Source organism: Crocuta crocuta, unplaced genomic scaffold (assembly GCF_008692635.1).
Source record: "Crocuta crocuta isolate KB4526 unplaced genomic scaffold, BGI_CrCroc_1.0 scaffold270, whole genome shotgun sequence".
NCBI classification, from domain to species: domain Eukaryota; kingdom Metazoa; phylum Chordata; class Mammalia; order Carnivora; family Hyaenidae; genus Crocuta; species Crocuta crocuta.
The window spans coordinates 2,023,354-2,051,314 of record NW_027527569.1 but is presented as its reverse complement, the minus strand read 5'-3'; the positions used below and the strand labels follow the sequence as shown (position 1 = coordinate 2,051,314).

Sequence of the window (27,961 nt, the reverse complement as noted above, 5' to 3'; positions counted from 1 at the left end):
TTTGCTTATATAATGTCTTTCCTCTGTATGCCAAAGGTCCTGAAAAGCATTCCCAGCTGGCTGATGAAGGAAAGATGTCCCTTAGCTCTTCGTCACGTAATGAAAACCAATTAAATAAACGTCCTTTGCCTGCAGGGAACACTTTGAGGAATTTTACAGTTCACATGAAAAGATTATGATCCTGTCCTTCCAACAGATGCTGAAAAAGCATCTGACAAAATATAGCATCCTTTCTTGATAAAAACCCTCAAAAAACTAGTAATAGCAGGATCATACCTCAAGGTCATAAAGGTCATATATGAAAGACCAACTGCTAATATCATCCTCAATGGGAAAAACAGAGCTTTCCCACCAAGGTCAGGAACAGGACAAGGATGTCCACTCTCACCACTGTTATTCAACATAGTGTTGGAAGTCCTCGCCTCAGCACTCAGACAACACGAAGGAATAAAAGGCATCCAGAATCACAAGAAGAAAGTCAAGCTTTGACTCTTCGCAGATGACATGATAGCCTATGTGGAAAACCCAAATGATTCCACCAAAAAACTGCTAGAACTGATACATGAATTCAGCATAGTCGCGGGATATGAAGTCAATGTACAGAAATTGGTTGCATTTCTATACACCAACAATAAAGCAGCAGCAGAAAGAAATCAAGGAATTAATCCCATTTACAACTTCATCAAAAAACATAAAATACCTAAGAATAAGCTTAACCAAAGAGGTGAAAAGCCTATACACTGTAAACTCTAGAAAGCTTATGAAAGAAATTTAAGGGGTGCCTGGGTGGCTTAGTGGGTTGAGCGTCCGACTTCAGCTCAGGTCATGATCTCACAGTTCGTGGGTTCAAGCCCCACGTCGGGCTCTGTGCTGACAGCCAGCTCAGATTCTGTGTCTCCCTGTCTCTCTGACCCTCCCCTGCTCACGCTCTCTTTCTCTCTCTCTCAGAAATAAATAAAACATTTAAAAATTTTTTAAAAAAGAAAGAAATTTAAAAAGACACACAAAAAATGGAAAAACAATCCACGCTCATGGATTGGAAGAACAAATATTGTTAAAATGTCACTACTATCCAAATCAATCCACACATTCAATGCAATACCTGTCAAAATAGCACCAGCATTCTTCACAGAGCTAGAACAAAGAATCCTAAAATTTGTATGGAACCAGAAAAGATCCCGAATAGCCAAGGCAATCCTGAAAAAGAAAACCAAAGCTGGAGGCATCACAATTCCAGACATTGAGCTGTATTACAAAGCTGTAATCAGGAAGACAGTATGGTACTGGCACAAAGACACATAGAACAATGGAACAGAATAGAGAACTAATAAATGGACCCACAAATGTATGGCCACCTAATTTTTGACAAAGCAGGAAAGACTATCCAATGGAAAAAAGTCTCTTCAGCAAATGGCGTTGGGAAAACTAGACAGTGACATGCAGAAGAATGAACCTGGAGCACTCTCTTACACCATACACAAAAATAAATTCAAAATGGATGAAAGACCTAAATGTAAGACAGGAAGCCATCAAAATCCTAAAGGAGAAAAGAAGAAAAAATCTCTTTGACCTTGGCCGCAACAACGTCTTACTTGACATGTCTCCAGAGGCAAGGAAAACAAAAGCAAAAATGAACTCTTGGGACCCCATCAAGATAACAAAGCAAAAGAAACAATCAGCAAACCTGAAAGGCAACTGACGGAAAGGGAGAAGATATTTGCAAATGACATATCAGATAAAGGGTTAGTATCCAAAATCTATAAAGAACTTATCAAGCTCAACACCTAAAACAATCCAGTGAAGAAATGGACAAAAGACATGAATAGACACTTTTTCAAAGGAGACATCCAGATGGTTTACAGACACATGAAAAAATGTTCAACATCACTCATCACCAGGGAAATACAAATCAAAGCAAAGAGATACAGCCTCACACCTGTCAGGATGGTTAAAATGAACCACTCAGGCAAAAACAGATGTTGGTGAGGGTGTGGAGAAAGGGGAACCCTTTGTACGGCTGATGGGAATGTAAACTGGTGCAGCCACTCTAGAAAACAATATGAAGGTTGCTCAAAAAATTAAAAATAGAACTACCCTACAACCCAGCAATTGCACTACTAAGTATTTATCCAAAGGATACAGGAGTGCTGATTTGGAGGGGCACGTGCAGCCCAATGTTTATAGCAGCGCCACTGACAACAACCAAAGTATGGAAAGAGCCCAAATGTCCATCAACAGATCAATGGATAAAGATGTGGTGTATATACATTTATATATATATACAGTGGAATATTACTCAGTGATTAGAGAGAATGAAATCTTGCCATTTGCAACAATGTGGATAGAACTAGAGTGTATTATGCTAAGGGAAATAAGTCAGTCAGAGAAAGACAACTATAATATGATTTCACTCATATATGGAATTTAAAATACAAAACAGATGAGCATAAGGGAAGGGAAGCAAAAGTAATACAACAACAGAGGGAGACAAACCATAAGTGACTCTTAAATACAGGGAACAAACTGAGGGTTGCTGGAGGGGTGCTGGGTGGGGAGAAGGGATGAAAGGGCAAGGGGCATTAAGGGGGACACTGGTTGGGATGAGCACTGGGTGTTATATGGAAGTGATGAATCACTAAACTCTATTACTGAAAAAAATTTTTTCTTATTAAAAAAAAAAAGATTATGGTCCTGTTCTCCAAGCAGCTTGTAAATTCAAGACTGCCTTTTCCTAATTTCCTGTCTATGGCCATGCTCGTCAGGCGTGAAAGCAGACTCTCCTGGTCTGCCAGGCCTCTGAGGGTCTCAGGTACTCAAGTTACTAACTCCGGTTCCTAGGGCACCGCCCCCTCCCACACCCTGCAGTGACGGTCCAGTCACTGCTGCATAACCCTGGGGCTGTGTATTGATGGCCTTTCTGCCCTGTTCTTTATCTTCTTTATAATTTCATTCTGCCCTTCTCTTGTGCTGTGACGACGCTCGTGTGGAAGTGAAGTGTCTCCTTTGACAGGGTCTTGTCCTAAGGCAGAATCTCAGCTCTGTTTGGCTGAAACTCAGGCTTCACCTGTGCTGAGGGCCCCTGAGGTCTTTTTTTCATGGACTTCCCCTCCTCCCCCTCCACCAGTCCATTTCTGTGTGATGAAACCTAGCGTTCGCTAGATGGCGCTCAATAGCAAAGAAGTAGGAACAGATTTAAGGGATGAAATTCCAAGAGCCTGGATCGCTTCCTCAAAAATCACTGTGCGGTGCGCGCAGGTGGAGGGAAGAGACGTCTGGAAGGAACTGGAGCGGTGGCGGAAGGACCTCCAGGGGACGGCTGATAGAGCCATTATTACTCCGTGATTACCAGGACAGATCGGGCTGGGACGTCTGGGGGAATGTGGTGGAAACTCCTGGATCATCCTTTCCCATTCCCAAAGGGCAGAGCGGGCGTTCCGGAGTTCCCAGGCAGGCGGGCCCGCCGCGCCCTGGCGCCCAGCGTGACCAAGCCTCACACCTGCACGCANCGCGAGATCATGACCTAAGCGAAAGTCGGACGCTTAACCAACTAAGCCACCCAGGCGCCCCGGTTCCCAACTCTTAGCCACGGCTTGAGGTCCTGGTTTCATTGGTGGGCAGGAGGGGAGGGGTCATTTCTTTATGTCCCAATCACTGGTAATCTGCAGGGTCCAGGACACATGGCCTTAGCCCAGCATACTCTTAGTGCTCAAGAACATGTTTTAAATTCTTTAAAATCAGAAAGGAAAAAAAAAACACCCACCAATTAGTATAATCCAAATTGGATATGCATCTTTATACCAATGCAGTCATAAAATATAGTTTAAGTATTTTTATTAATAGTAGTATTTTTATTAATATTCATGAAAGGCCTAGAGCCCACAGAATCTTAACACAGCACTGACAGTCTGTTTCCTTCTCAGGATGTGACTATTACTTTAATACAGTGCTTGGTGCTTAACACTTAGTAATTTGAATAAACATGGCCCTCCCCTGAGGGTTCCTTTGAGATATAATGCAGGGGCTTCACCTTCCACAGGGCCCATCTGCTTTATGTCCCCAAATCCTGAGAATGTTCTGCGATTTGCTGCACCAGCAGAGGAAGTGAGTCTGCTTGTCTCTGCTGTCAGCGCAGAAGCCCCCAGGAAAGTGCCCTGGGCACTTCCCAGCTTCTGGCTGTGGCCTTGGGAAAGTTGATTAGCATCTTTAGGTCTCATTTGACCCTCCTATAAAATGGGTTCTTTAAAGCAGGTAATTGCTAATGTCCCGGCAGCTCAAATATAAATCTCCCATTCTAGGTGTCCTACTAGAACAAGACCGCAGGAACATCAGCTGGACACGCCGCTGCGTACCTCCAGAACTGTGGATGGGATTCAGTGATTAAAAGAACTTTAAGAGGTGCCTGGGTAGCTCAGTTGGTTAAGCATTGACTCTTGATTTCAGCTCAGGTCATGATTTCACAATCCTGAAACTGAGCCCCACATATAGATTCTGTGCTGTGCACGTAGCCTGCTTGAGCTCCCTCTGCCCCTCCTTGGCTTGGTGCTTGAGTGCCCTCTCTCCAAAAAAAAAAATTAAAGAATTTAAAAGAATCTACATATAAGTTAGTGTTTTGTTGTTTTATCATTGGCCAAAACATGTTTTGCATATGGTTTCTTGCTGAAGGGCTGAATTAGGGTGAGAAGAATCATTCAGCAGTAAATAACACGCAGCGTAGCATCGCACGTGTGCTTGAAGCTTAATACACATTTGTGAAACTGAATAAATTAGTAATGGGAGTTCTTTCTGGTTCAAACGGACATGTGATGTGAAAAACTTTTGAGTTTCACTTTCTCTCTCCCCCATTCTCAAGAACAACCAGCACAAACTGTGCATAGTAGGCTCTCAGCAGCTCTTCTATGAATGCATGTGTGAATGCCTTTCCACATCTTGCCCTGAATGAGAGGTTCCAGAATTATTTCTGCTCTCGGTCATTATTTATATCTGCCAAACTGAAATGTTTTGGGTGCATTGGTGTTAGGGCCTGAGTGTCCCAGGATCACTTGGTAGAGGGAGAGCTCTGATAGCAGGGGCTGTGCGGGGCCGTGCAGCTGGGCTGAAAGGTTTGCATTAAGGGGTTCCATGAAGGACTCTAGGAGCATCTTCGGGAAGCTCCATGGGGTGGCTCACGTGTGGGATGAGGGCACGGGTTGAGACTCTGGAGCGGGCGAAAGGTATCTTGCAGTCCAGCCAATACTGGGATTCCTTAATGATAGCAGGTGTTAACAGGAAATCCCCAGTGATGGCATCCCAGGGAGCACAGGGCACAGCAGTGTAAAAACAGGAGCCTGGGCCAGAGACACAGGAGATGGGGTGGGGACAGAGGCTGGAAGAGTCTCCTGGAAAGAGAATTACTGTGGCTGCTTCAGTTTTTTTCTTTTTTAACGTTTTGTTTATTTCTGAGAGAGAGAGAGAGAGAGAGAGGCAGCGTGAGCAAGGGAAGGTCAGAGAGAGAGGGAGACACAGAATCTGAAGCCGGCTCCAGGCTCTGAGCTGTCAGCACAGAGCCCGACGCGGGGCTCGAACCCACAAACCGTGAGATCATGACCTGAGCTGAAGTCGGATGCTTAACCGACTGAGCCACCCAGGCGCCCCTGTGGCTGCTTCAGGAAGGGACCCCCTGGCAGAGCCAACAGCACATATATGAGACATTAGGAAGTTTGGGGAGCTTTCCTTTCCTCTCCTCTCCTTTTCTTTTCTTTTTTTCTTTTTTTGGGGAGGATTCTAAGACTATAACAAAATATTATAGGAAACTTCACCTGGTGAAATGAGACCCTCAACAATTCATTTAGGATTAATTAAACTTAAGTGTGTTGTCACTTTTTCCAAAAACATTAAACACGTTGTGTATACCCAGCAGGGGGGTTGATAAGACTCTTTATAAAAAGGCAGTAGACAGACTTGGAGGAAGCACACAAAACTGCCATTGAGTTCCAGTGATGGCCCTTGGTGACTGTGTGACCCGTTAAAGGTAAGTTGCTTACACTTCTCTGAAACAGTTTTTCCAGTTGTGCAATGGGGTGAAATCACACCTACTTTGCATAGTTGTTTATTAAGATTAAACATGTCAATAGTGACTATTACCGTTTTTATTGTCATTGTTGTGGTAAGTGACATCTACCACTTTTCAGAGCTGGCAACTAAACACGAATCTTTTCAAATTATGCGACTTGCCAGAGAAAATGAGTTTGCCGATCCACATAATGGCTGCAAGCATCCTGGATGCCAGAGTCTAATTGATTTCAATGTTTACCATTTACTAGCCTTGAAATCTGCCCATATTTGAGGAGGCTTCTTGGGAATTCAAGGAGAGAAAAAGTTAGAATCAGTATGGGTAGTTTTGCATTTTGAAATCTTCAACCTGCATGACTAACTGGCATAAAAGCCCTACATGTTTCTAGAGAATTTTCATAGCAGCCTAAATGAAAGGCGACTCTAGTTGCCAGAGATGCTGGCGGAATACTGAGCAAGTTGTGATTTATTCAGCTTTTCAGTTGATAAATCACAGATAGTTCTAACATTGGTTTATACTTTCTATATCACAGATTCATTTATTCAGGTTGTTTTCAAAAGGTGAATGGCAAACCGCACGCAGTAATAACACTGTGTTACTTCTCCTGTGTGTCTGTACCCTGCGCATGTTATTTGGCCTAACTGACTAATAGTCCTCATTTGGAGGACACAGCCAAGAATTCAGATCTGAATGTGGATTGATGCCCCCTGTAGTCATGAGAACTTTCACAATGTCTCTTCTTCTCTTTGGTCTAAATGTAACAATATTTCCCCTTCCCCCGCAATACTACCACAAACTACATTTCCACCCTGATGTTAGGCGGAAAGAAAATAAGTGAAAAAGACTTGACTGGATTTTGTTCCAAATTTTGCAAATAGAACTAAATAATTGGTCTGTCTGAGCACTGCCTGTAAATATCATAAAATCAGGGCATAGAGAGAAACGCTAAATCCTCTGACCAAGATTGCCTCCCCCTCCGTCCCCCACCCCTGCTTGAATAACTCTAGACCCCTGCCTGCCCCTTTTTTAGTTTAGCAAACTTGTAATTGTAAATTCATTCTCGGAGCCTTCGAGATGTCCATCTTTAAAGCTTCTTGCCAGTATTACAACTCAAGTCTTTTCTCAAAGACCTAGGGGCCACTCCTTTGAAATGGAACCATCAAAGAAGATAGCGCCCCCTATCTCCCAGTCTCTGTGGGAGGGTAGGAGCCTAGCTCCACGTTGTAAGACAGGAGGTGGAGAGGGCACGCTGACTTTCCCACTTTTCATTTCATCGCAAACTCACTAAACTCTGGCCTCAGCTCTTGCCACTCCACCAGATTGTTTCTGCGAAGGGTTCTGATGACCCCGGAACCGTCAACGTAAATGGCCTCTATCCACTGTTCACTCACGGCTGCTGACAGAGCTGGCCTGTCTCTCTCTCTCCTCTCTTCTCGGCTTCTGCAGCACCATCTCTGGCTCCTTCCGCTGACAATCCTTCTAATCCCCGTTAAGCGTGGGGCTTCTCAGAGATTCGGCCCTACTGCTCCTTTTCTCCTGCCCTGTACGTTGCCCTGGGCCATTTTTTTTTTAATTTATTTTTTAAATTTTTTACCTGTGCTCTGATTTCAACTCAGGTTTCCCAAATGTATACTTTCAGCACTGGCCTCTGGTCCCTAGACAGCTACTTCATAGGAGGGAGGGCGCTTCACCAGTGTCCATGGTTGTAAAACTGGTCTTCCCCAAAGCATTTTTGGAGTATTTTTATATCCTTAAGACAGCTTATTAATTTTTGCTTTAAAACATTTAAATGAATTAATCTGGGCACCTTTTGTAGCTACCTATGTGTTCCTATTGAGCATCTTCCAAATTAGCAGTATTTTATGAATGATAAACTCTAGGTTTTTATTTTGTAATTTTGAGACTACTTTAAGGGCTGTTTAGTACATAGTGTGAAGGCTTTTATTGAGTTTTACAAAACTTTACTAAAGTGTAAACTGTAAAAGACCACAGTTGTAAAAAAAAAAAGAAAGAAAGAAAAAAGGAAAAAAATAGGACAGCAAAGTAGACAGAAATAGATCGAACAGGGGCTTTTAGAAAACTTGGCTTTAAATGTGCTGGCTCAGCACACCTTGCCCTTCCTTCCAGGCTGAGCTCCCTTCCTTTCCCACTTGCTATCACAGTGAAAGAACTGAAGTAGCCTGAAATTTCCAGAAGCGTCTGCATTTTCCACCAGCCCTTTCTGGAGGAGCCCCTCCTCATCCTCCTCTGCCTGTCATTCCCTTCAACCCCCGCCTCCTTCCAGGAGGTATCACACTAAGGTATCACACTCTCAACATCGCCATCCATCTGGGAAGCCTGCCATGAATGACATTCCCTGGCCTCTGGAGAATTAATTGCTCTCTCTTTTGTGCTTCATAACATTTCTGTTCATAACCTGATTATTGTATTTAGTAGACTTGATTAGAGCTTTTTGTATATGTGTCTCTTTCTCTTGGTTGGTAGGCATGTAGCTCTTTGAGGGCAGAGATTCACTCTGGGCGTTCTGATGCCTGTAATAGTGCCTGAGTGGAATCAGATAATCCCTAAGTGTTCACTGAATGTATGAATGAACAGGGACTCTTTGGTCATCCTATACGCTCCTTTGGGCAGGGACTGACTTTCATATATGAACAGGTGATCCGGTGGTGGATAGATGTTTATTGTTTTGCATTAAGCATGTAGAAGATGGTCTAGGTTTGATAAACAAGCACTTGCTGGTTACTTGGGTGAGTCTACCCTGTGCCTTTGGTGAAATAACTAAACCAGGATCTCTGGCTGCAAATGAGGAAGTGCACCTCCACTCCTTGCCTGCTCATACCTTCTACCTTCCCCACCTCCCTGTTGTTGGGAAGGGACGCTTTTGGGGGCAGGTGGGCATAGGGGCCTCTCACAGTAAATAGGAGCCCTTTTAGGCACTGGATTTACCCATTTTTATTTATATAGGGAATTCATAAAGTTTATTGTTGCTTATTTTCAACTTTTATAAAATGTATATTTGGCTTTCTAATTCTGCTGGGTGTTGCAAATATTCTTTTAGTTAATCCTCACAACTGTTTACTATCTCCATTTTCCAGTTGTGGAAATTGAGTGGTGCTGTTAGCACACAGGATTCACATTCAGGACTACGGCCTCCAAAGTCATTGCTGTGCTGTGCTTCCTTCCAACGTCACAGGGTCCCTTATGCATCCCTGGCAATGCACCTCCAGCCTCTGGCTCTCTTGCTAAGGCACTACTTAAATGGCACCTCCACTGAGAAGCCTTTCTCCACAGGAGCACACCTGAGTTCTTCCCTGTCTCAACTTGGCTCCTTACATTGACCTTCTCATATGTTGCATGGGTTTCTAAGCAGACTGTCAGCTCTCCAAGGAAGGAAAGACAAGAGATTGGCCCCTCACCTCTGTTAGGCTTTCCCAAGGTCTCCTATACAAGTCCCTGTTAATTGTTTTCAGTTGACTGAGGAAATTGGTCTCCTGACCCTAACTGTCAGGCACTCCCTGGTTCCTTCTCAGCTCTGAGGTAGTTTTCAGGGGAAGAGGTAGTGTATTAGCAGCATTTAGGAGGTCTTTGATTTCTTAGGGGGTCCTCAGGGCTTTCTGAGCTGCCCCTGTTCAGAGGTAAGCACTCCCAGGCTCAGTGCCCGAGGGTGATCTGTCTTTTTAATGATCCCTTACTAAAAAAGGAGGCAATTTTCTTAAAGTTGCTCAAAGTTCTGCTCTGTCAAAGATCAGCGTCTCCCAAATGAGCCTCTTTGTTTGTATTTTGCCCAAGGCCTTTTCCCTCTGCCTTCATTGTTAGTTCACTGAAGGCCAGAGAGGATGTTAAAGATTCACTTCACTAATTCATAGCCAATTAGGAACTTTGTGTTGCACCTGACTGAAGGTCTCATTGGCAGTAGATTTGGAGCCTTGCCCCCTGGCACTCCAGGGAATTCAAAGAACTTCCTTTGATTGGTTAGAAAACAGAATTTTGAAGCTAATGGTGGAAACAGTTCCCAATTTGGGCATAGCTGGTTACAATGGTATATACACTATGTTTCAGTATCAGAATGAATATTTGCTTTCTATTAGGTAGCTCCGGGCTACCCCCCCACCTCCCATTATGTTTAAGAGTTGTCTTCACATCTAGCCCTTCTTTATTTTAACCTACACACGGAGCTGATCTTGGGTGTGCAAATGGGAAGGGACATTATTTTCTTCTTTCTTTGGCGATAATGCTGTGGCTTTTCCCCAAGTTTGAATTTTGCTCTAATGATTAGTTTTCTTTCTCAGAATGCTGTTTCAGTTTCATCCTGAATTGTGTTATTAAGAGGAAATGCTGGTAGTTAACTATGACTGGAAGATTTCTTAGGTAGAAACCCTCCAGTTGTTGCAATTTGCAAAGAAAGTGCTTCTGCCTTCCAGCAGAATATAAATTAGGTTGGCTGTGGGAAATGTTGAAATCAACAACAACGACGACGATGACGACAACAACAAAACACCACCAAAAACAATCTCTTAAGGCACTGCAGGAATTGTGTTCTGAGGGGAAAGTTAAAGCTCCCAGATTGTGAAGGAAGAGTCATGTTCTCTACTTTTTGATGTAGGGAAACCTGAACCTGCACGTTTTAGGACCCTACCTTTCTAATAAGGTGACCCATTAGCTTCCATGATGTTATTTTATCAAATGTGACTTTAATTTGATTTTTGTGGCCTCAAAGTTGACCCGTTTGCTAAACAAACAAACAAAGCCAAAAACCTCCCAGAATTTTCTGGGTCAGAGTATTTTACCTGGTTCGATGTTGAGGGAATAGCTGTCTATCTCCAGGTCAAGTTGTTGGGCTGCGGCAGAACGAAAATCCTCCAAGACCCCCTGCACCGCCTTGGTGAGGTTATATGGCACCGACTTAGCAAACTTCAACTTGCTATTCACAATCACACTCCCATTTCTGAAGTTAAGTATTTCAAGTTGCTTAAATCCCGTAAGATTGGAGCGTAGATATGGAACCAGCTGCAGAATAAGAGATGGTTTACCCTTAACTGTGTTCTAAGTGCTCAGCTGCCACTAATCCCATTTATACTCACTTCTCATTATCCGAGGCATACATTTCAGTTCCTGTTTGGGTGTTTTTATTTTTGTGTCTGGATTTAATGTGAAACCAGAACACGACGATTTAATGATCTATCTGCAGTGATTATGAACCATATTTCCACCTTTCTGTTTGTGTATTGAGATGGATGGGCAGAGATTTTCTTCCTGATGAATTGTGAGAACAGAGGATTTTTAAAAATCTAGGCCAATGCTATCAGCAAAGCAGGACTGCCAGGTTCTGTTATTAAAAAAAAAAAAAATCCAAGTAAATAAAAACATGTTCCAAATTGAGCCCCGGAGCAGACTGACCTGCTCCTGTATAAATAGATGGGGCATTTATTTGGAAGCAACCAGTTGAAATGACCCTATTGAAAAAACAGCTTACACATCAGCTTGTCTGGCCATGCAGGACATGTTTCACGGTCAACACATATGCTGTGTAGTGGAAACAGCAGGGAACTGACAGTCAGGAGACTTGGGTGGCAGTTCCTGGAACTGTCGCCAGCTATCTGTGTGACCTTCATCAAACTATTTATCCATTGCATTGTACTTCAGTGCCTTTATCTGAATTGTGAGGAAGAAGAAAAAGTGGTCCCCTAAGGACATTTTCCAAACTGTAATTTAATAATCTCAAAAGTAGGCCCCAGGGTATTGGGTTTCAGATTTCCACACTTGCCTATTGGGAGTCAGCGCCATCCCTGAGATGGCTTTGCAGAAATGTCTGAAGCTCAGTAGTGTCTTGCCTTGTTCTTGGCCCTGAAAGTTGGTCCCCTCATTCATGAAGTGACATCTACGAGCACAGAGAGCACACAGATGCAAGCTAAAATCTCCCACGCTTGGCCCAGATCTACTTTTTTTGGTCCCCGTCTTCACCCCACCAGGATTTTGACTCGGACCCTGCCCACATTCCAACAGCCGTGATTATCTCCTCCCGCACGTCATTGTAAAAATAAAGTGAAATTTTAAACAAAGCGTGGGACTTCTTTTCTCAGTGTCCTCTCAGTACTCTCCTACTTACATTCACTGGGCTCATTCTTTGTGTCTCAGCACTGTGTTGGCCTCTGGTAGGATTCCCTGTCTTCATCTAGTATGCAGATGACTAGCGGCTCCCTTATCCCAAATCCATTTACTTCTTCACTGGCGTGAGGCTGCCTTGCTGGAAACCACATTTCCCAGCCTCCCTTGCAGCAAGGTGTGGCCATGTGACTCGTTTCCATCAACAGAATGTGAGTGGAAGGGTGTGGGTTACTTTGGTGTCACTTGCTTAGGAAACTGCTTGCCCTGGGTTTCTTCTCTCAAGTGGAAACAAGGACTTACCAGTGACTCAGCTTTGATTGGCAAAATTATAAGATAGAGGAAATGTGAGTCCCTGGATGGCACGGTAGAGCAGAACTGCCCTATCCATCAAGTTGAAGACAAATATATAAGCTTACATCTTATTTAAGTTACTATATTCTTTTTGCTGTTGTTGTTTTTGAGGTACAGTTGACACACAGTGTTATATTAGTTTCAGGTGTACAATACAGTGAGTCAACAAATCTATGTTATGCTCACCACAAGTGTAGCTACTATCTGTCACTATACTTAAGTTACTATATTCTTGATCTCTTCACTATGGAAGCTTAGTATGTACCCTAATTAATACACCTGAGCTAGGTGCAGTGGGACTCTGTTCCCTGAGGTTGTCCCAGTATCTACTGACCACACTGGTGTGTGTGTGTGTGTGTGTGTGTGTGTGTGGAGACAGCACAAAGTCTTACAACAAAGTTTTCCCTTAAAGTTCACTTGAAGACTTGGTTTTTATGTGGCTTTCATTTGCATAGTTATTTAACTTACATGAAGCTTACAAATATTTTTCTGTTATTTTCAGAAATTCTACAATTTTTATGACATGCATTGTGTACCTGGCTTTAATTGGCTATGACTGTATAGAGGTATCAGACAGTTAGGCCTTTCTTATTATATGTGTATTTTTTATTGTGCATGTAGAAAGAAAATAAACATGTGAGTTTGGGGGGTATTTTATAATCAAAGGCATATACCATCATGATCATCATCTCACTTTCTTTGTTAGGGATCAGGGATGATAGCCATTTCGCTATTTTTTAGTTTTACAGGAACTCAAGGGGAACTAAGAAAAGAGTCCTTACACTTGAACTCTTGGCCTCATATTTTCTGGACCTAACTTCGAATTCTTCCATCTGAAGAATTTGAAAAGAGCTGGAAATAGCTTGTGGCGTTATAACTTAGGAAAAGTTTGCTCCTATTGCTTTTAAATTCCACGTCCCATGCCTGAATGGCTATGTACTATCCCTGGGGAAACTAAAATAGAAAGAACTATAATGGGGCACCTGGGTGGCTCAGGTGGTTAAGTGTCTGACTTCAGCTCAGGTCACGATCTCACAGTTGGTGAGTTTGAGCCTTGCGTCAGGTTCTGTGCTGACAGCTCAGAGCCTGGAGTCTGTTTCAGATTCGGTGTCTCCCTCTCTCTGCCCCTCCCCTACTCAACTCTGTCTCTCTGTCTGTCTCTCTCTCTCTCTCAAAAATGAACATTAAAAAAAAAAAGGAAGAACTATAATGAAAAGATCTTAAGGATAAGATCTCATGAGGCTGGGTGGCAGTGTCTGCCCGGAGTGTCTACCACAGAACTTACTTGCTTATTGGATCCAAATCCATTCCCATACTTTGGCTGAATGTCTTCAGCAACAGCTATCTCAGAGGCTGGTCTCTTCCAAAAGTCATTGCTCAAGACAGCCAGTGATTGTGTTATAAAATAACAACAACAGAAAGAAGGACACACAGAGAACTGGAAGTAGATCTTACTCACCAGCTGTGTGAATTGTTGCTCCAGCGCTCGGTACTCAAGAGAGCTCTTGTTGAACAGGTTGTCGGAGAAGGGCATGTTAGCAACTCGCAGACTGAAGAACACCACCAGCTCTTGGCCCTTGCTGGCAATGGTCATAGAACTAGTGGTGACGTACTGTAAAGCAGGGCCAGGTGTGATATTCTCCAAGAAACGATCTGGGGTAGAAACATACCCAGTGAGTCTTGGTAGCTCAGAGGAGGCAAGAGTATCAGATAGATCCATTACGTCTAAGTCTCTCACTACATCCTGGCTGCCTGGTGATGCAGATGGCTGTGAAATTTCCAGAGCCGCCTGGCTGATGGCGGAATAATCATCCATGGGGATGGTTAGTCCTGGGTTTAGTACTGTCCCATCGACGGGCATTATGTCTGTGGCACTTTGATTAGTCAGAGAGAAGATGTTGGAGGCAGTAAAGAAAGGTAGAGGATCTGATAGGGAAGCAGGTGGAGACCAAGAACCGTCTGTGGAAAAACCTTCTGAGTCCAATTCGTTATGTCCAAGTATTTCCCACAAAGAAGAGAAAGAAAAAAAAGGAAATCCAAAGTCAGACTTAATTTAAAAAAACAGCAATTTGCATTGATTTTTTTTTTTAATGTCATATGTTTAAAGACCAAGAAATTGGTAGAGAAAGGATAGGCAGTCCCTTGTCCAAACCTAGGAAGAGAGTAAGGGTGGGTCCTTGTACCCATTGTGTTCAGGCCCAAATAGTTCCGGAAAGATGACACTAAAAGACCACTATTGGTCTGAAATTTCGGGAATTACTACCTAGCTTGATACAACACACCTAGGGACCAGCTGGTAAAAACTGGCGAGGTCACCAGGTGGTGCCAAAATACAGATGACATTGGAACAGATTCGGATTCCACATTATCATCTGGAACTCCCATCCAATTAACTATGCAGTTTGGGCCCAGAAATTTCATTCACCTTCCAGTCATGCAGGCCTGCATTTTATGCACCTGGATTTTTTTGGATACCAGTGAACACATTTTGGTGGTTTTACCACTTAAAACTTAAATTATGCTTTTCTAATATTGGATAATCTGAGTGAATAACTTGCCAATTTGTAAAATGATTTTGCAAAAGTAAAGGTATGGGTGATATGTAAAATTTGAACGTCATATTGGCTATACATCTTGTTAGATATTTGATAGTATTGAAAGATGTTTTCACTTTTACATGAGTATACCTTGATAATTTCTACCGCCACTTTGCATTTCTTCCTTGGGTAAGAACATACTGAACTACCGAAGTTTACTCCATTTTTGGTACAAAATTAAAATCAGTAAGCATTTATGAACTAAAAAAGTGGTTATATGAATCTTTCAGATAAAGAGATTGGTGGGTTATTAAAATATTCCAATAAACCTAAATCCAGAGCCACTGACAATATTTAAGGCATTAGGCAGATCAAAACAAGGAGCTTTCTGTGATCACTGGCATTTTGGCAAATATGTGGGAAAGCTGAGTTGAAATCCAAATGCTAAGCATGATGAATGGACTGTCTGGATGCAGATATAATCTTTGGACTCTCAGTCAGCTAATTTACTAGAGTGCAATCACCCAAACTGAAACTCCAAGTGATAAACAGCTCTGAAAGGTGGAATCATATTACTTTTATTAGTTTTTTGAAATAAAACCTGCCTGTTGGTGAATTGTGCCCAGATTTTAGAGAAGTACCTTCTTTTCTCTCATCTGGGGAGAATGCCTCGGTATGTTTACCCATATTTCATTCAAGTATCATAAATGGTGTTTTCTAACATCTATGAGCTCTCTGGATATACACCATAGTTTTATTCAAATCTTCATTGCCATGGACTGAATATTTGCATCTCCCCCAAATTCATACGTTGAAACCTTAATCTCCAATATGACAGCATTTGGAGGTGGGTCTTTGGGAGGTAATTAGGTCATGTAGGTGGAGCCCTCATGATTGGCATTAGTGCCTTTATTAGAAGAGACACAGAGAGATGATCTCTTTCTCTCTGCCACGTGAGGATCTAGCAAGAAGGCATCCTTCTGCAAAGGAAGTGTCTCACCAGGAAGCAAATCAGCTGGCAACTTAATCTTGGACTTCTCGGCCTCAGAAACTGTGAAAAATAAACTCCTGCTATTTAAGCCACCTAGACTATGGTATATTGTTATAGCAACCCGAGCTGACTAATACATCCATAGAAGCATCTGGGATGAGTAAACGAAAAGACTTCACGTGTTATCAATGATTTGATTTGACTTCTTTGTGTCATGAGGAAATAAATGCCTATGCACCTGTGTTCCTAGGATGTGATCTCGCTGCTCCTCCAGATGATAAGGGTCTGGGAAGAAGCACAGTGATAGAAATCTTTATTCTGCTCTGGGCCAGCATCTTATTACTCACACTTTTGTTACTGTACAGATGTTAGCTAGATTAAAATGGTCCGCTGCATTACATCATCAACCAGTAAAAGTGGATTTCTAACCCCCTCCCTTTGCAGAACCTTAACATTCATCTTTTACACTCAAAATAAACCTAAACAAGTCTTGTCACTGACAGAACAGGTGGCTATTTAAATGTAGGATTGCCAGATAAAATACAGGATTCCCATTGGAAAATACTTACACTAAAAATTTATGTTATTTATCTGGAATTCAGATGTAGCTAGGCATCTCATATTTTTCTTTGCTGATTCTAGCAGTCCTATTTAACTGTGGTTTTAAAAACTATTCTCTCTTCACTTGTGACTGAACCTATTAAGGCATTCTCATTAAGTTCATTCTTTTGAAATAAAAATATTGTCACATCTCAGCACCACTTCTAAATGTATTTTAAGTAATGATCTTTTATTTGATCATTATGTAAAAATTAGACATGGCAGCTCAAGCCATTTCAACATGAAGTTTTTCACACTGCAACAGAGATGTCAAGCACTGAAAGCCATTTACTTTATCATGAGGTATGCAAAATAAGCAGGCTCACAACAAAATGATTTTTAGCTGTTCTGTTACAGTGTGTGTGGGGTTCCTGCGAGGGTGTGGGGTGTGTTTATAGGTCAGTGTGCACGGTGGGGGTGCTGGTTAGAATCCCAGCTGCTGGGTAGAGAGGAAATGGTTAGTTTGGTTACTTTCTGGGTGGGAGACCTGTCTAAAAGTAAAGGCTGCAGAGACTGGTCTAAATCAAAGTAGATGAACTCAGGTTTAGCTGAAGCCCACAGGCAGTGAGAGAAGCCAGTAATGGGTAAAGATGGGAACAGTGGGGGCAGCCGAAAACCCTACTAGTAACCAGAGGAAGGCAAAGCAGAAAATGAGCAAAGTGTGAGGGATAAGTGCAGATGAAAGAATATTATAAATGTTTCTAGAAAAAGAAACACATACACTTAAATCATAAACATCTGTGGCCATCTATTTCATCTTTAAAAGTCTAAAAAGCGATTCTACAGTTTCTTTCAGATCTTCAAGTGGCATGACCAGCAATTTCTTAATTCTACACCAAACAAATCCATTCTTATTTATCATAATAAGAAAGTCATTACCTTCCTTTTGGCATATTATAGGGATAGGAAATAAGTGTTATTATACATGCATTGAACAAATAAATATTGATAGCCTACTATGTGCCAGGCACTGTTCCAGGTGCTAGAATATATGAGTGAACAAAAGAGATGAAAGTTTTGGCCCCAAGGAGCTTTCTGTCTAGTAGAGAAAGACAAAGTAAACAAATAAACAATAGGAAATATATAGTATATCTGGTGGTGATAAAAGCTATGGAAGTAAAGTGGGAAATGGGGTGAGACTGTTGGGTTGGCAATGTATATACAGTGGTCACTGAAAATATAATATTTGAGAAAGACCTGAAGGAGGTGAGAGAGTTTAGCCCTGCAGCAAATGCAAATGAGCAAGCCAAAGGAAGAAGGGTGTTTTTTTTTGTTTTTGTTTTTGTTTTTTTACAAATAGTTTATTGTCAAATTAGTTTCCACATAACACTCAGTGCTCATCCCCACGAGTGCCCTCCTCCATGCCCATCCCTCCTTCTCCCCACAACCATCAGTCCTCAGTTTTTGTCAGCATTCAAGAGTCTCTCATGGTTTGCCTCTCTCCCTTTCCCCCACCATTTCCCCCCTTCTTCTCCCCCTTTTTCCTCCGTCAAGTTCCTCCTAATCCTCCTATACGTGCAAACATATGATATTTGTCCTTCTCTGCCTGACTTATTTCGCTCAGCATAACACCCTCAAGGTCCATCCATGTTGCTACACAAGGCCAGATTTCATTGTTTCTCATTGCCATGTAGTATTCCATGGTATAGATAAACCACATCTTCTTGATCCATTCATCCATTGATGGACACTTAGGCTCTTTCCATGTTTTAGCTATTGTGGAGAGTGCTGCTATGAACATTGGGGTACATGTGCTCCTATGCATCAGCATTTCTGTATCCCTTGGGTAAATTCCTAGCAGTGCTATTGCTGGGTCATAGGGGAGTTCTATTGTTAGTTTCCTGAGGAACCTCCACACTGTTTTCCAGAGGGGCTGTACCAGTTTACATTCCCACCAACAGTGTAGGAGGGTGCCCGTTTCTCCACATCCTCGCCAGCATCTAGAGTTCTCTGATTTGCTCATTTTAGCCACTCTGACTGGCGTGAGGTGGTATCTCAGTGTGGTTTTGATTTGTATCTTCCTGATGAGGAGGGATGCTGAGCATCGTTTCATGTGTCTGTTGGCCATCTGGATGTGGAAGAAGGGTGTTTTGCATGTTTCAGTAACAGCTGGCTAGGAGGGCAGCGCGGCTGGGATGCAGTTCTCTACTATCAATTAAATGTGAGGGTGACGAAAAATATTTTCAAACACTCAAAGTCTCAAAAAATTCCTCCCAGACACCTCTTTATAGGATGTTTTTACCTAAAATGATGATAAACCAAGAAATAGGAAGAAATGGGGTACTGAAAAAAACCCAGGGAAACCCTGAAAGGTGATAAAGAGGCTTCTCAAGGAGAAGGTAGCCCAGACAAGTATATAGAATGTTTGTATCATCAAAGCTTCTGCTATTGTAGTCAATTTTTTCACTTGACAAAACTGCTGGAAGATGTGTTCCACAAGACAAGGGAGTAAACCCAGAAAGGGAAAGCTTGAGCTCTAGGGGTCAGGGAATCCAACTCAGAAGAAAAGTCAAGGAAATTCTATGGATGATAGCAAAGGCAATTCCCAGGGAACAACTGTCCAGAAGGCTTAGAGAATAGCAGTCTAGGGAGAAAGAGAGGAAGGTCTCTGAACATTGGAAGTGATGCATTACTCAATGTGGAAAAATATGTTAGAAAATTCAATGGAAAGTTTGAGAATAATTGACATTAAATACAAAGAAAACTAAACAAATAAAAAAAAGAAAAGAAAATAGTAACTCTAGGAAAGCAGAAAGGAAACATAGAGCAAATAGATCAGGGGTGAGTATGTTAATGATGAATATTGATTTAATAATAGTTATCACCATATTGGGAAGATGGGGTGGGAGAAGAATGGTATTGTAAGAGACGTAAACCTTTATTTACAATAACAGAAAGACTTAAATAAATGATATATATAACTGATGACTCAAAAATGCATAGTATTTAAAATTATGGGGAGAATAAATGCCAGAAGAAATTGCTAACTGAGTTAAGAGACTACTTTTGGTAAGTGGGACTGCACAGTGGGGAGATGTGAGATAGGGAAATGCTGTATTTCTTAGAACATTTTAATATGACTTGACTTGAAAAAAATTAAGTGCTTATTTTCGGATAATTGTGTATTCAAATGCAGTTCTAAGAAATAATAGAGAGTGACATCAGTACAAATGGCAGAGTGACTCCCAAAGTCAAGTTGTCTTACACATTTGTAAGTTAGAGCTAGTAAGTAGTTGTGATATAATAAGAAAAATATGTTTGGTCTCTTCTTCCACTTTCTAACACAGAGCTCCCAAATTCCTTGTAATATCCTGGGTGATAGGAGCACCTTTCATTCTAGTGAGGTGACTCTTGGTGGGTCCCTGGATAGCATCAGGATGAGGGCTGGTCACTGAAATGGCCAAGACAGGATTAGAAGTTGGCAATTTCACCTCTGTCCCCCATCCTCTGAGAAGTGAGAGGCTGCAGACTGAGTTAATAATTGATCATGCCTACGTGATGAACCCTCCATTAAAATTCCTAAGCTATGGGTTTTGTAGAACTTCTGCATTGGTGAACACATCCACGTGCCAGGAAAGTGGTGCACTCCAGTTCCACAGGGACAGATGCCCCCGCACTTGGGACCTTTCCAGAACTCACCTATGTATCTCTTCATCTGGTTGCTCATTTATATTTGTTAGTATATGCAATTTAGGGCTTCCCTGAGTTCTGTGAGCCATTATGGCAAATTATGAAACTTGAGAAGGTACTTGTGAGAAACCCCAATTTGTTTTTATTTTTCTAAATTTTATTTGTTTTAATAAAAATTGTATATATTTAAGCCAAAGAACATGACTTGACATACATGTACATAGTGAAATAGTCAAGCTAATTAACATATCTCCTCACATAGTTACCATCTTTTTCCTTGTGAAGAGAAGTCTACTGAAATCTATCACCAGCAAATTTTCAGTATTAAATATGGTATTATAAACCACAGTCAGCATTCTATACAGTAGACCTCTGGACTTATTCATCCTATATAACTGCAACTTTATATCCTTTGATAAACATCTTCTCATTTCCCTCACCTCCCTGCCCCTGGTAACCACCATTATGCTCTCTGCTTCTGGGTATTAACTTTTTAAGATTCCACATATAAGTGAGATCACGCATTTTTTTTCTTTCTGCGTCTGGCTTATTTCACTTAGGACAATGTCCCCCAGTTTCATCCACATTGTTGTAAGTGACAGAATGTCCTATTTAAAAGCTGAATAATATTTTATTTCATCACAATTTCTTTAACCATTCATCCATTGACGGATACTTACAGCTTGTTGATCAAAAATACAAGTGATAGTCTGGGACTTGCAACTGAAGTGGGGGGCAGTCTTGTGGAGCTGAGCCCTTCACCTGTGGGGTTTGCACCAGCTCTGAGTAGTTAGTGTCATACTGAATTGCCAATTGGTGTCTATCACCAATTGAGTTGGAGTATTGGTTGCTGTTGAAAACCCCTCCACACATTTGATGTTCAAGTATTGTGAATAAAGAAATAGTTTTTCTTTTAGTAGCTAAGCCCTCAGTAACTTTGGCATGCACAAGCCCTTCTTAAAACAACTGGAGCATCAGGGTGGCTCAGTGGGTTGAGCGCCTGACTTCAGCTTCTGTCATCATCTCGCAGTTCCTGAGCTTCAGAGCCATATTGAGCTTGCTGCTGTCAGTGCAGTCTGCTTTGGATCCTCTCTCTCGCTCTCTCTCACTCTCTCTGTCCCTCCCCTACTTGTGCTCTCTCTCTCTCAAAAATAAAAAAAAAAACATTAAAAAAAACCAATTATATCATGATACATTCCAGCCAGCTAAAAGATACATCAAAACAGAGAATTCAAGAATGTAGAAGCCATGGTAGAAGCTTTGAGAGAGAGCCCTAAATCCACTTAAATATGGAAATCTGCCCAAGAAACCATAAGAATTGTGACTGCAGAACCCATTCGAAACTTATGAAATGTGACAATTGTAAAATATTCACCTAACTACCAAAATTTGAAATGTAGGGGAGGGAAGATGGCTGGATTATGAGTGTTTTTTTCTAAAGCTTATTTATTTTTGACGAGGGAAGGGGAGGGGCGGGAGGAAGAGAGAGAGAGAATGAGAGAGAGAGAAAGATGGAATCCCACATAGGTTCCGCACTATCAACACAGAGTCGCACGTGGGGCGCCCGAACTCACAAAACTGTGAGATTATGACCTGAGCCAAAAACAAGAGTCAGATGCTTAACTGACTGAGTCACCCAGGCATCCCTGGACTGGGAGTGTTTTGATAAATTTATCTTTCATAGTAGTACATCAAAGATGCTATCTAGTGTTGATACATATACTATAAATGATATTGACTCCAAATTAATATTTTAGGTAATCTTTCTTTAGGGATCTTTTAAGAATGAATATGTCATGAAGCAAGGAAATATTTATCTGAAATTGAGCAATTAGTTGCTCTTCGTTTCAGTTTCCTTTTCTTCTATTAAAGTCAAGTAAAATTATGTGAAGTCCTTTTTATTAGGATGGCATTACAGAAAAATTCCATTTTTGTAAAAATACTTCAATCTATCCTTTTATCTTTGTATTGAGAGATATCTGAAATGATATGTATCATTTAGTTATTTCTGAGTAGCAAAATTACAGCATCATTATCTCACTTTTTTTTGGTAATTTTCTCCATGAAAATTGAATGAATTCTCCATGAATCATTTTTTGGAAAATAATTTACAATTAATTTGTAAATCCTGGGGAGTTTTATTGTGTTTTCTTACTATTTTAGTTAGGTGTTTCTATGAGGGTATACCTCAAAATCTAGTCTTAGAATCTTGGGAGGCAGGACTGAGGAATATTTATTTGGCATCTGTTACGTTCTAGGTACTATACAGGGGTATTAAAAAAAACCCTCTCCATTTACTTTAAGTCATTTTATGTTTTTCCAACTGATTATACAGTCTTCATTGGCTACTTGATGTGAATTATTGGAGTCTGAAAGTATCTGTCTCATTATGTCTTCCCAAATGATTAAAGTGGGTAATTAAGAGAGGCAGCCCAAGGCTACAAAGATGAGTGTCCTCTCAACCAGTGGTCATCATTAGAATGAAATATGCAGTTATGTATTCTATTATGGGGCATTCTTCTTCCCACATCCTCAACAAAGGCACATTTTTTATTTTTTGTAGTTTAGTTTATTACACCTTTCCCTCACTTGAAAAAAAACTGAATCTAAGAAATATTAGACTTAAATCTGCCTTATATAATATAAAAACTACACAGCTTGGGGCTGCAGCACTGATTACTTTCTCTCTTCACTGTGAGTAGCCTATCTCTAATAACTTTCATTTTAAAATCAGCACTGTAGGGGCACCTGGGTGGCTCAGTCTGTTAAGCATCTAAGTTCAGCTCAGGTCATGATCTCATAGTTTGTGGGTTCGAGCTCCTCAATGGGATCTGTGCTGATATCGCAGAGCCTAGAGTCTGCTTTGTATTCTGTCTCCCTCTCTCTATGCCCCTCCCCATTTCTCTCTCTCTCTTTCTCTCTCTCTCTCTCTCTCCCCGTCTCAAAAATAAATAAACATTAAAAAAATTTTAAATCATCCCTGTATAAGGCAATTGTGAGGATGCATTTAGCAAAAGCCCATCTATGTCTTTCCTTCATTTGTTGGCTTTAATAAAATTTTTGTTTGTCTTCTCTGAAGACATAAACATTTTAGGACAAATGAAGTAATTGTTACATGGTTGTGACATGCACTTATGTTGTAGCTTCTAATAGTATGGTCATATTTCAATTCTGAATGACTTCTGAATTATTTATTACAAGATTATGGAAAAGGTTGTGTTTTTCCAGCTCTGGCTTACAAGTGAAAAAATCAATTTATTTTTCCATTAATAGCTTCATATATAGCTAAGGAAATAATAAAGATCAAGATAAAATAAAATGTGAATTTGGGACTCTGGAAAGCACACAAAATATTATAGTCTAGAGAGCCTCTACTATGGTCATTAATGACCCTTAATTTCTGTTATTCATATCCCTGTACAGTCCTCCTTACATGCCTAAAACTGACTTCCACACAATGCTACGGAAGTAATGATTAAAATGTTCTAGTACCCACTTTCAATGAGAAGGGAGTTTCTCCACACCAACAGCCAATTCTCTGACACCAGCTGGGCGTTCCACAGTTCAACTCAATTTTGACATCGTCTACCTGGAAAAAGCATCAGATCCCACAAGTGAAGGGCTCAGTCCCACAAGACTGGTCTCCATTTTGGATGCCATTTGTAAATCCATATTGTTTACCTGTGCTTCTGACCCACTGTCTATATATTGGTGATTCCTTACAAGCCCACCCCTGGTTTAACTTTCTACAGTGGCTCACAGAGAACTCAGGAAACCCATTTACTCACTAAATTACCAGTTTATTACAAAGGACATTAAAGGATATAAATCAAGAGCCACATGAAAAGGTACAAAGGGTCAGGTCCTAAACAAAGGAGCTTCTGTCCTTGTGGAATTTGGAGCCCAGCATGGTGGCATGTGGAAAGTTTCTGGCAGCCCAACCTGGGAGCTCTCCAAACTCCCTCCTTTTGGGTTTTTATGGAAGTTTCATTGCATAGGCACGATTGGCTTAGCCATTGGTGACTGATGCAATCTCTAGTCCCTCTTTCTTCCACAGAGATCAGAGGATGGGACTGAAACTTTAACTCCTCTATTCATGATTGGTTCTCTGGCAACTAGCTCTCATCATTAGGTGCTTTCCAAAAATCACCTCAGTGACATAGACCTATTCATGGTGAAAAGGGCTTGATATGAACAACAAGACACTCATTTCATCTTTATGTCTCTGAAGCGATTTCAAGAACTGAGGACAAGAAGCCAAATATTGTAACTAGAAATACTCCCATTGCCCTTATTGCTCAGGATATTCCAAGGGTTTTGGGAGCTGTGAGCCAGGGACTACGGATGAAGACTAAATATATATGAGAAATGTTTTGGTTATCTGAATGACCAAATATATATTTCCTATAAATCACAATATTGCAGTGAAGTGCGATTATGAGGCTAGGTCATAAAAGATGTTACTTCTACTTTTCTCTCTTGAATCAATTATCCTGGGGGAATCAGTTGCCATGTTGTGAGGACACTCGAGCAGCCATGTGGAGAGCCCCATATAAAGAAGAGCTGAAGACTTTCTGTAGGTAATTTGCCAGTTATCTGAGTAAGTCACCTTGGAAGTAGATCTATCAGCTCTTGTCAAGCCTTTAGAGGACTGTAGCCTTGGTTGATATCTTGACTGCAACCTTAGAAGAGACTCTAAGCCTGAACTACCTAAGTCCCTCCTTGATTTATGACCTACGGAAACTGGGAGTGATAATAAATGCTTATTGTTGCTTTAAGCCACTAAGTTGTGGAGTAATTTTCTATGCAGCAGTAGGTAACCAAAATACACAGAAACTCTTAAAGACCTGGAATTGTAGGATTTTAGGTCTACTAGTCCCCGACTCTGGCTTTTTTTTTTTTTCAAAAAAATTTTTTTAATGTTTTATTTATTTCTAGGAGAGAGAAAGAGACAGCGTGACCAGGGGAGGGTTAGAGAGAGAGGGAGTCACTGACTCTGAAACAGGCTGCAGGCTCTGGGCTGGCTNTTTTATCAGAATAGCACAAAGAATCTCACTTTTGATTTAGGATGATTATTTTGAAACATGCCTTTCTTATTTTATAAGAATGCATCATAATTTACATAAAATGTGCTGAAAGATTATATCAGTATTCTGGTATGTCCTGGGGACATTAGATACCAGCATATTGACAGGGAAGCCTTCAAATAGGTTATGGATTTGTATTTATGGTATGAAGAGGAAAAGAGTGAATAAAAACGACAGGGAAAAGACAGATGATATATTCAGGAACATGGTTTCTAAGACTGGTTTTGACACTCCGAGTTGCACTTTACCTAATGCAGGTTGCAATAGGTGATCTCCATGCTAGGTGTTCCCAACCAATCAACTCAGTACCCTCTTTCCCTAACAAATACTTTGTAATGCTCCTTTATGACATCAAAATGACCTTAATCAAGAATATAACCCAGCTAGCTTTCCTCCTGAGGTCAGGAACATGGTAGAGATGTCCACTATCACCACTGCTGTTCAACATAGTACTGGGAGTCCTAGCCTCAGCAATCAAACAACACAAAGAAATAAAAGGCATATAAATTGGTAAACAAGAAGTCAAACTTTCACTCTTCTCAGGTGACATGATACTCTACATGAAAAATCTGAAAGATTTCACCAAAAAACTGCTAGAAAAGATACATGAGTTAAGCAATGGCACAGGATATAAAATCAATGTACAGAAATCAGCTGCATTTCTATACACCAATAATGAAACAGCAGAAAGAGAAATCAAGGAATTGATCCTGTTTACAATTGCAACAAAAACCACAAGATACCTAGGAATAAACCTAACTGAAGAGGTAAAAGATCTATATACTGAAAACTATAGAGAAAATTTATAAAAGAAATTAAAGAAGACACAGGGGCACCTGCGTGGCTCAGTCAGTTAAGTGTCTTGACTTCGACACAGGTCATGATCTCAGTTTGTGGGTTTAAGCCCCATGTTGGGCTCTGTGCTGACAACTCAGAGCCTGGAGCCTGCTTCGGATTCTGGGTCTCCCTCCTCTCTGACCCTTCCCCATTCTCCCTCTCTGTCTCTCAAAAGTGAATAAACATTTAAAAAAAAAGAAATTGAAAAAGACACAAAGAAATGGAAAAACATCCCATGCTTATGGATTGGAAGAATAAATATTGTTAAAATGTCTATACTACCCACAGTAATCTACACATTCAGTGCAATCCCTATCAAAATAACACCAGGATTTTTCACAGAGCTGGAGCAAACAATCCTAAAATTTGTATGGAACCAGAAAAGTCCCTGAATAGCTAAAGCAATCCTGAAAAAGAAAACTAAAGCAGGAGGTATCACAATCCGAGACAACAAGATGTATTACAAAGCTGTAATCATCAAGACAGCATGGTACTGGCACAAAAAGAGACACAAATATCAATGGAACAGAATAAACAACCCATAAATATATGACCAACTAATCTTTGAAAAAGCAGGAAAGAATATCCAACGGAAAAAAGTCTCTTCAGCAAATGGTGTTGAGAAAACTGGACAGTGACATGCAGAAGAATGAACCTGGAACACTCTCTTATACCATACACAAAAATAAATTCAAAATGGATCAAAGACCTAAATGCAAGACAGGGAGCCATGAAAAACCTAGAGGAGAAAAGGGACAAAAATCTCTTTGACCTCAGCTTCAGGAACTTCTTACTTGAATGTCTCCAGAGGCAAAGGAAACAAAAGCAAAAATGAACTACTGGGACCTCATCAAGATACAAAGCTTCTGCACAGTGAAGGAAATGATCCACAAAACTAAAAGGCAACTGATGAGTGGAAGATATTTGTAAATGGCATATCAGATAAAGGGTTAGTATCCCAAGTCTATAAAGAACTTATCAAACTCAGAACCCAAAAAAACAATAATATAGTGAAGAAATGGGCAGAAGACATGAATAGACACTTTTTCAAAGAGGACATCCAGATGGCCAACAGACAGACACATGAAAAGATGCTCAACATCACTCATCATCAGGGAACTACAAATCAAAACAACAATGAAATACAACCTCACACCTGTCAGAATGGTTAAAATTAACAAGCCAGGAAACAGATGTTGGTGAGGGTGTGGAGAAAGGGGAACCCTTTTGCACTGTTGGTGGGATTGCAAACTGGTGCAGCCACTCTGGAAAAAAGTACGGAGCTTCCTCAAAGAAATTAAAAATAGAACTACCTACGATCCAATAATTGCACTATGTGATATTTATCCAAAGGATCTAAAAATGCTGATTCGAAGGGACACATATACCCCAATGTTTATAGCGGCACTATCAAGAATAGTCAAGTTATGGAAGGAGCCCAGATGTCCATTGACTAATGAATGGATGAAGAAGATGTGGTATATATATATAGGTGTGTGTATATGTGTGTGTATGTGGTGTATATGTATATGTGGTATATATACACATGTATACATACACACACACATACACAATGGAGTACTACTCAGTAATCGAAAAGAATGAAATTTTGCCATTTGCAACAATGTGGATGGAGCTAGAGTGTATTATGCTAAATGATATAAGTCAGGCAGAGAAAAACAAATATGAGTTTACTCATATGTGGGATTTAAGAAACACAACAGATGAACATAGGGGAAGGGAGAGAAAAATAAGATAAAGACAAAGAGAGAGG

At 40.9% G+C, this 27,961-nt stretch overlaps 1 protein-coding gene across 1 annotated transcript in view; it reads right to left on the bottom strand.

Annotated features, from left to right (window-relative positions):
• IMPG1 (interphotoreceptor matrix proteoglycan 1) overlaps positions 1–27,961 on the bottom strand; it is a 109,052-nt gene that overhangs the window by 14,716 nt on the left and 66,375 nt on the right. The window contains exons 12-13 of the mRNA XM_077770166.1: positions 13,965–14,158; positions 10,837–11,056 (exon numbers count right to left, since the gene is read on the bottom strand). Of these exons, the coding sequence (XP_077626292.1) occupies positions 10,837–11,056; positions 13,965–14,158 (414 nt within the window). The remainder of the gene's footprint in view (positions 1–10,836; positions 11,057–13,964; positions 14,159–27,961) is intronic.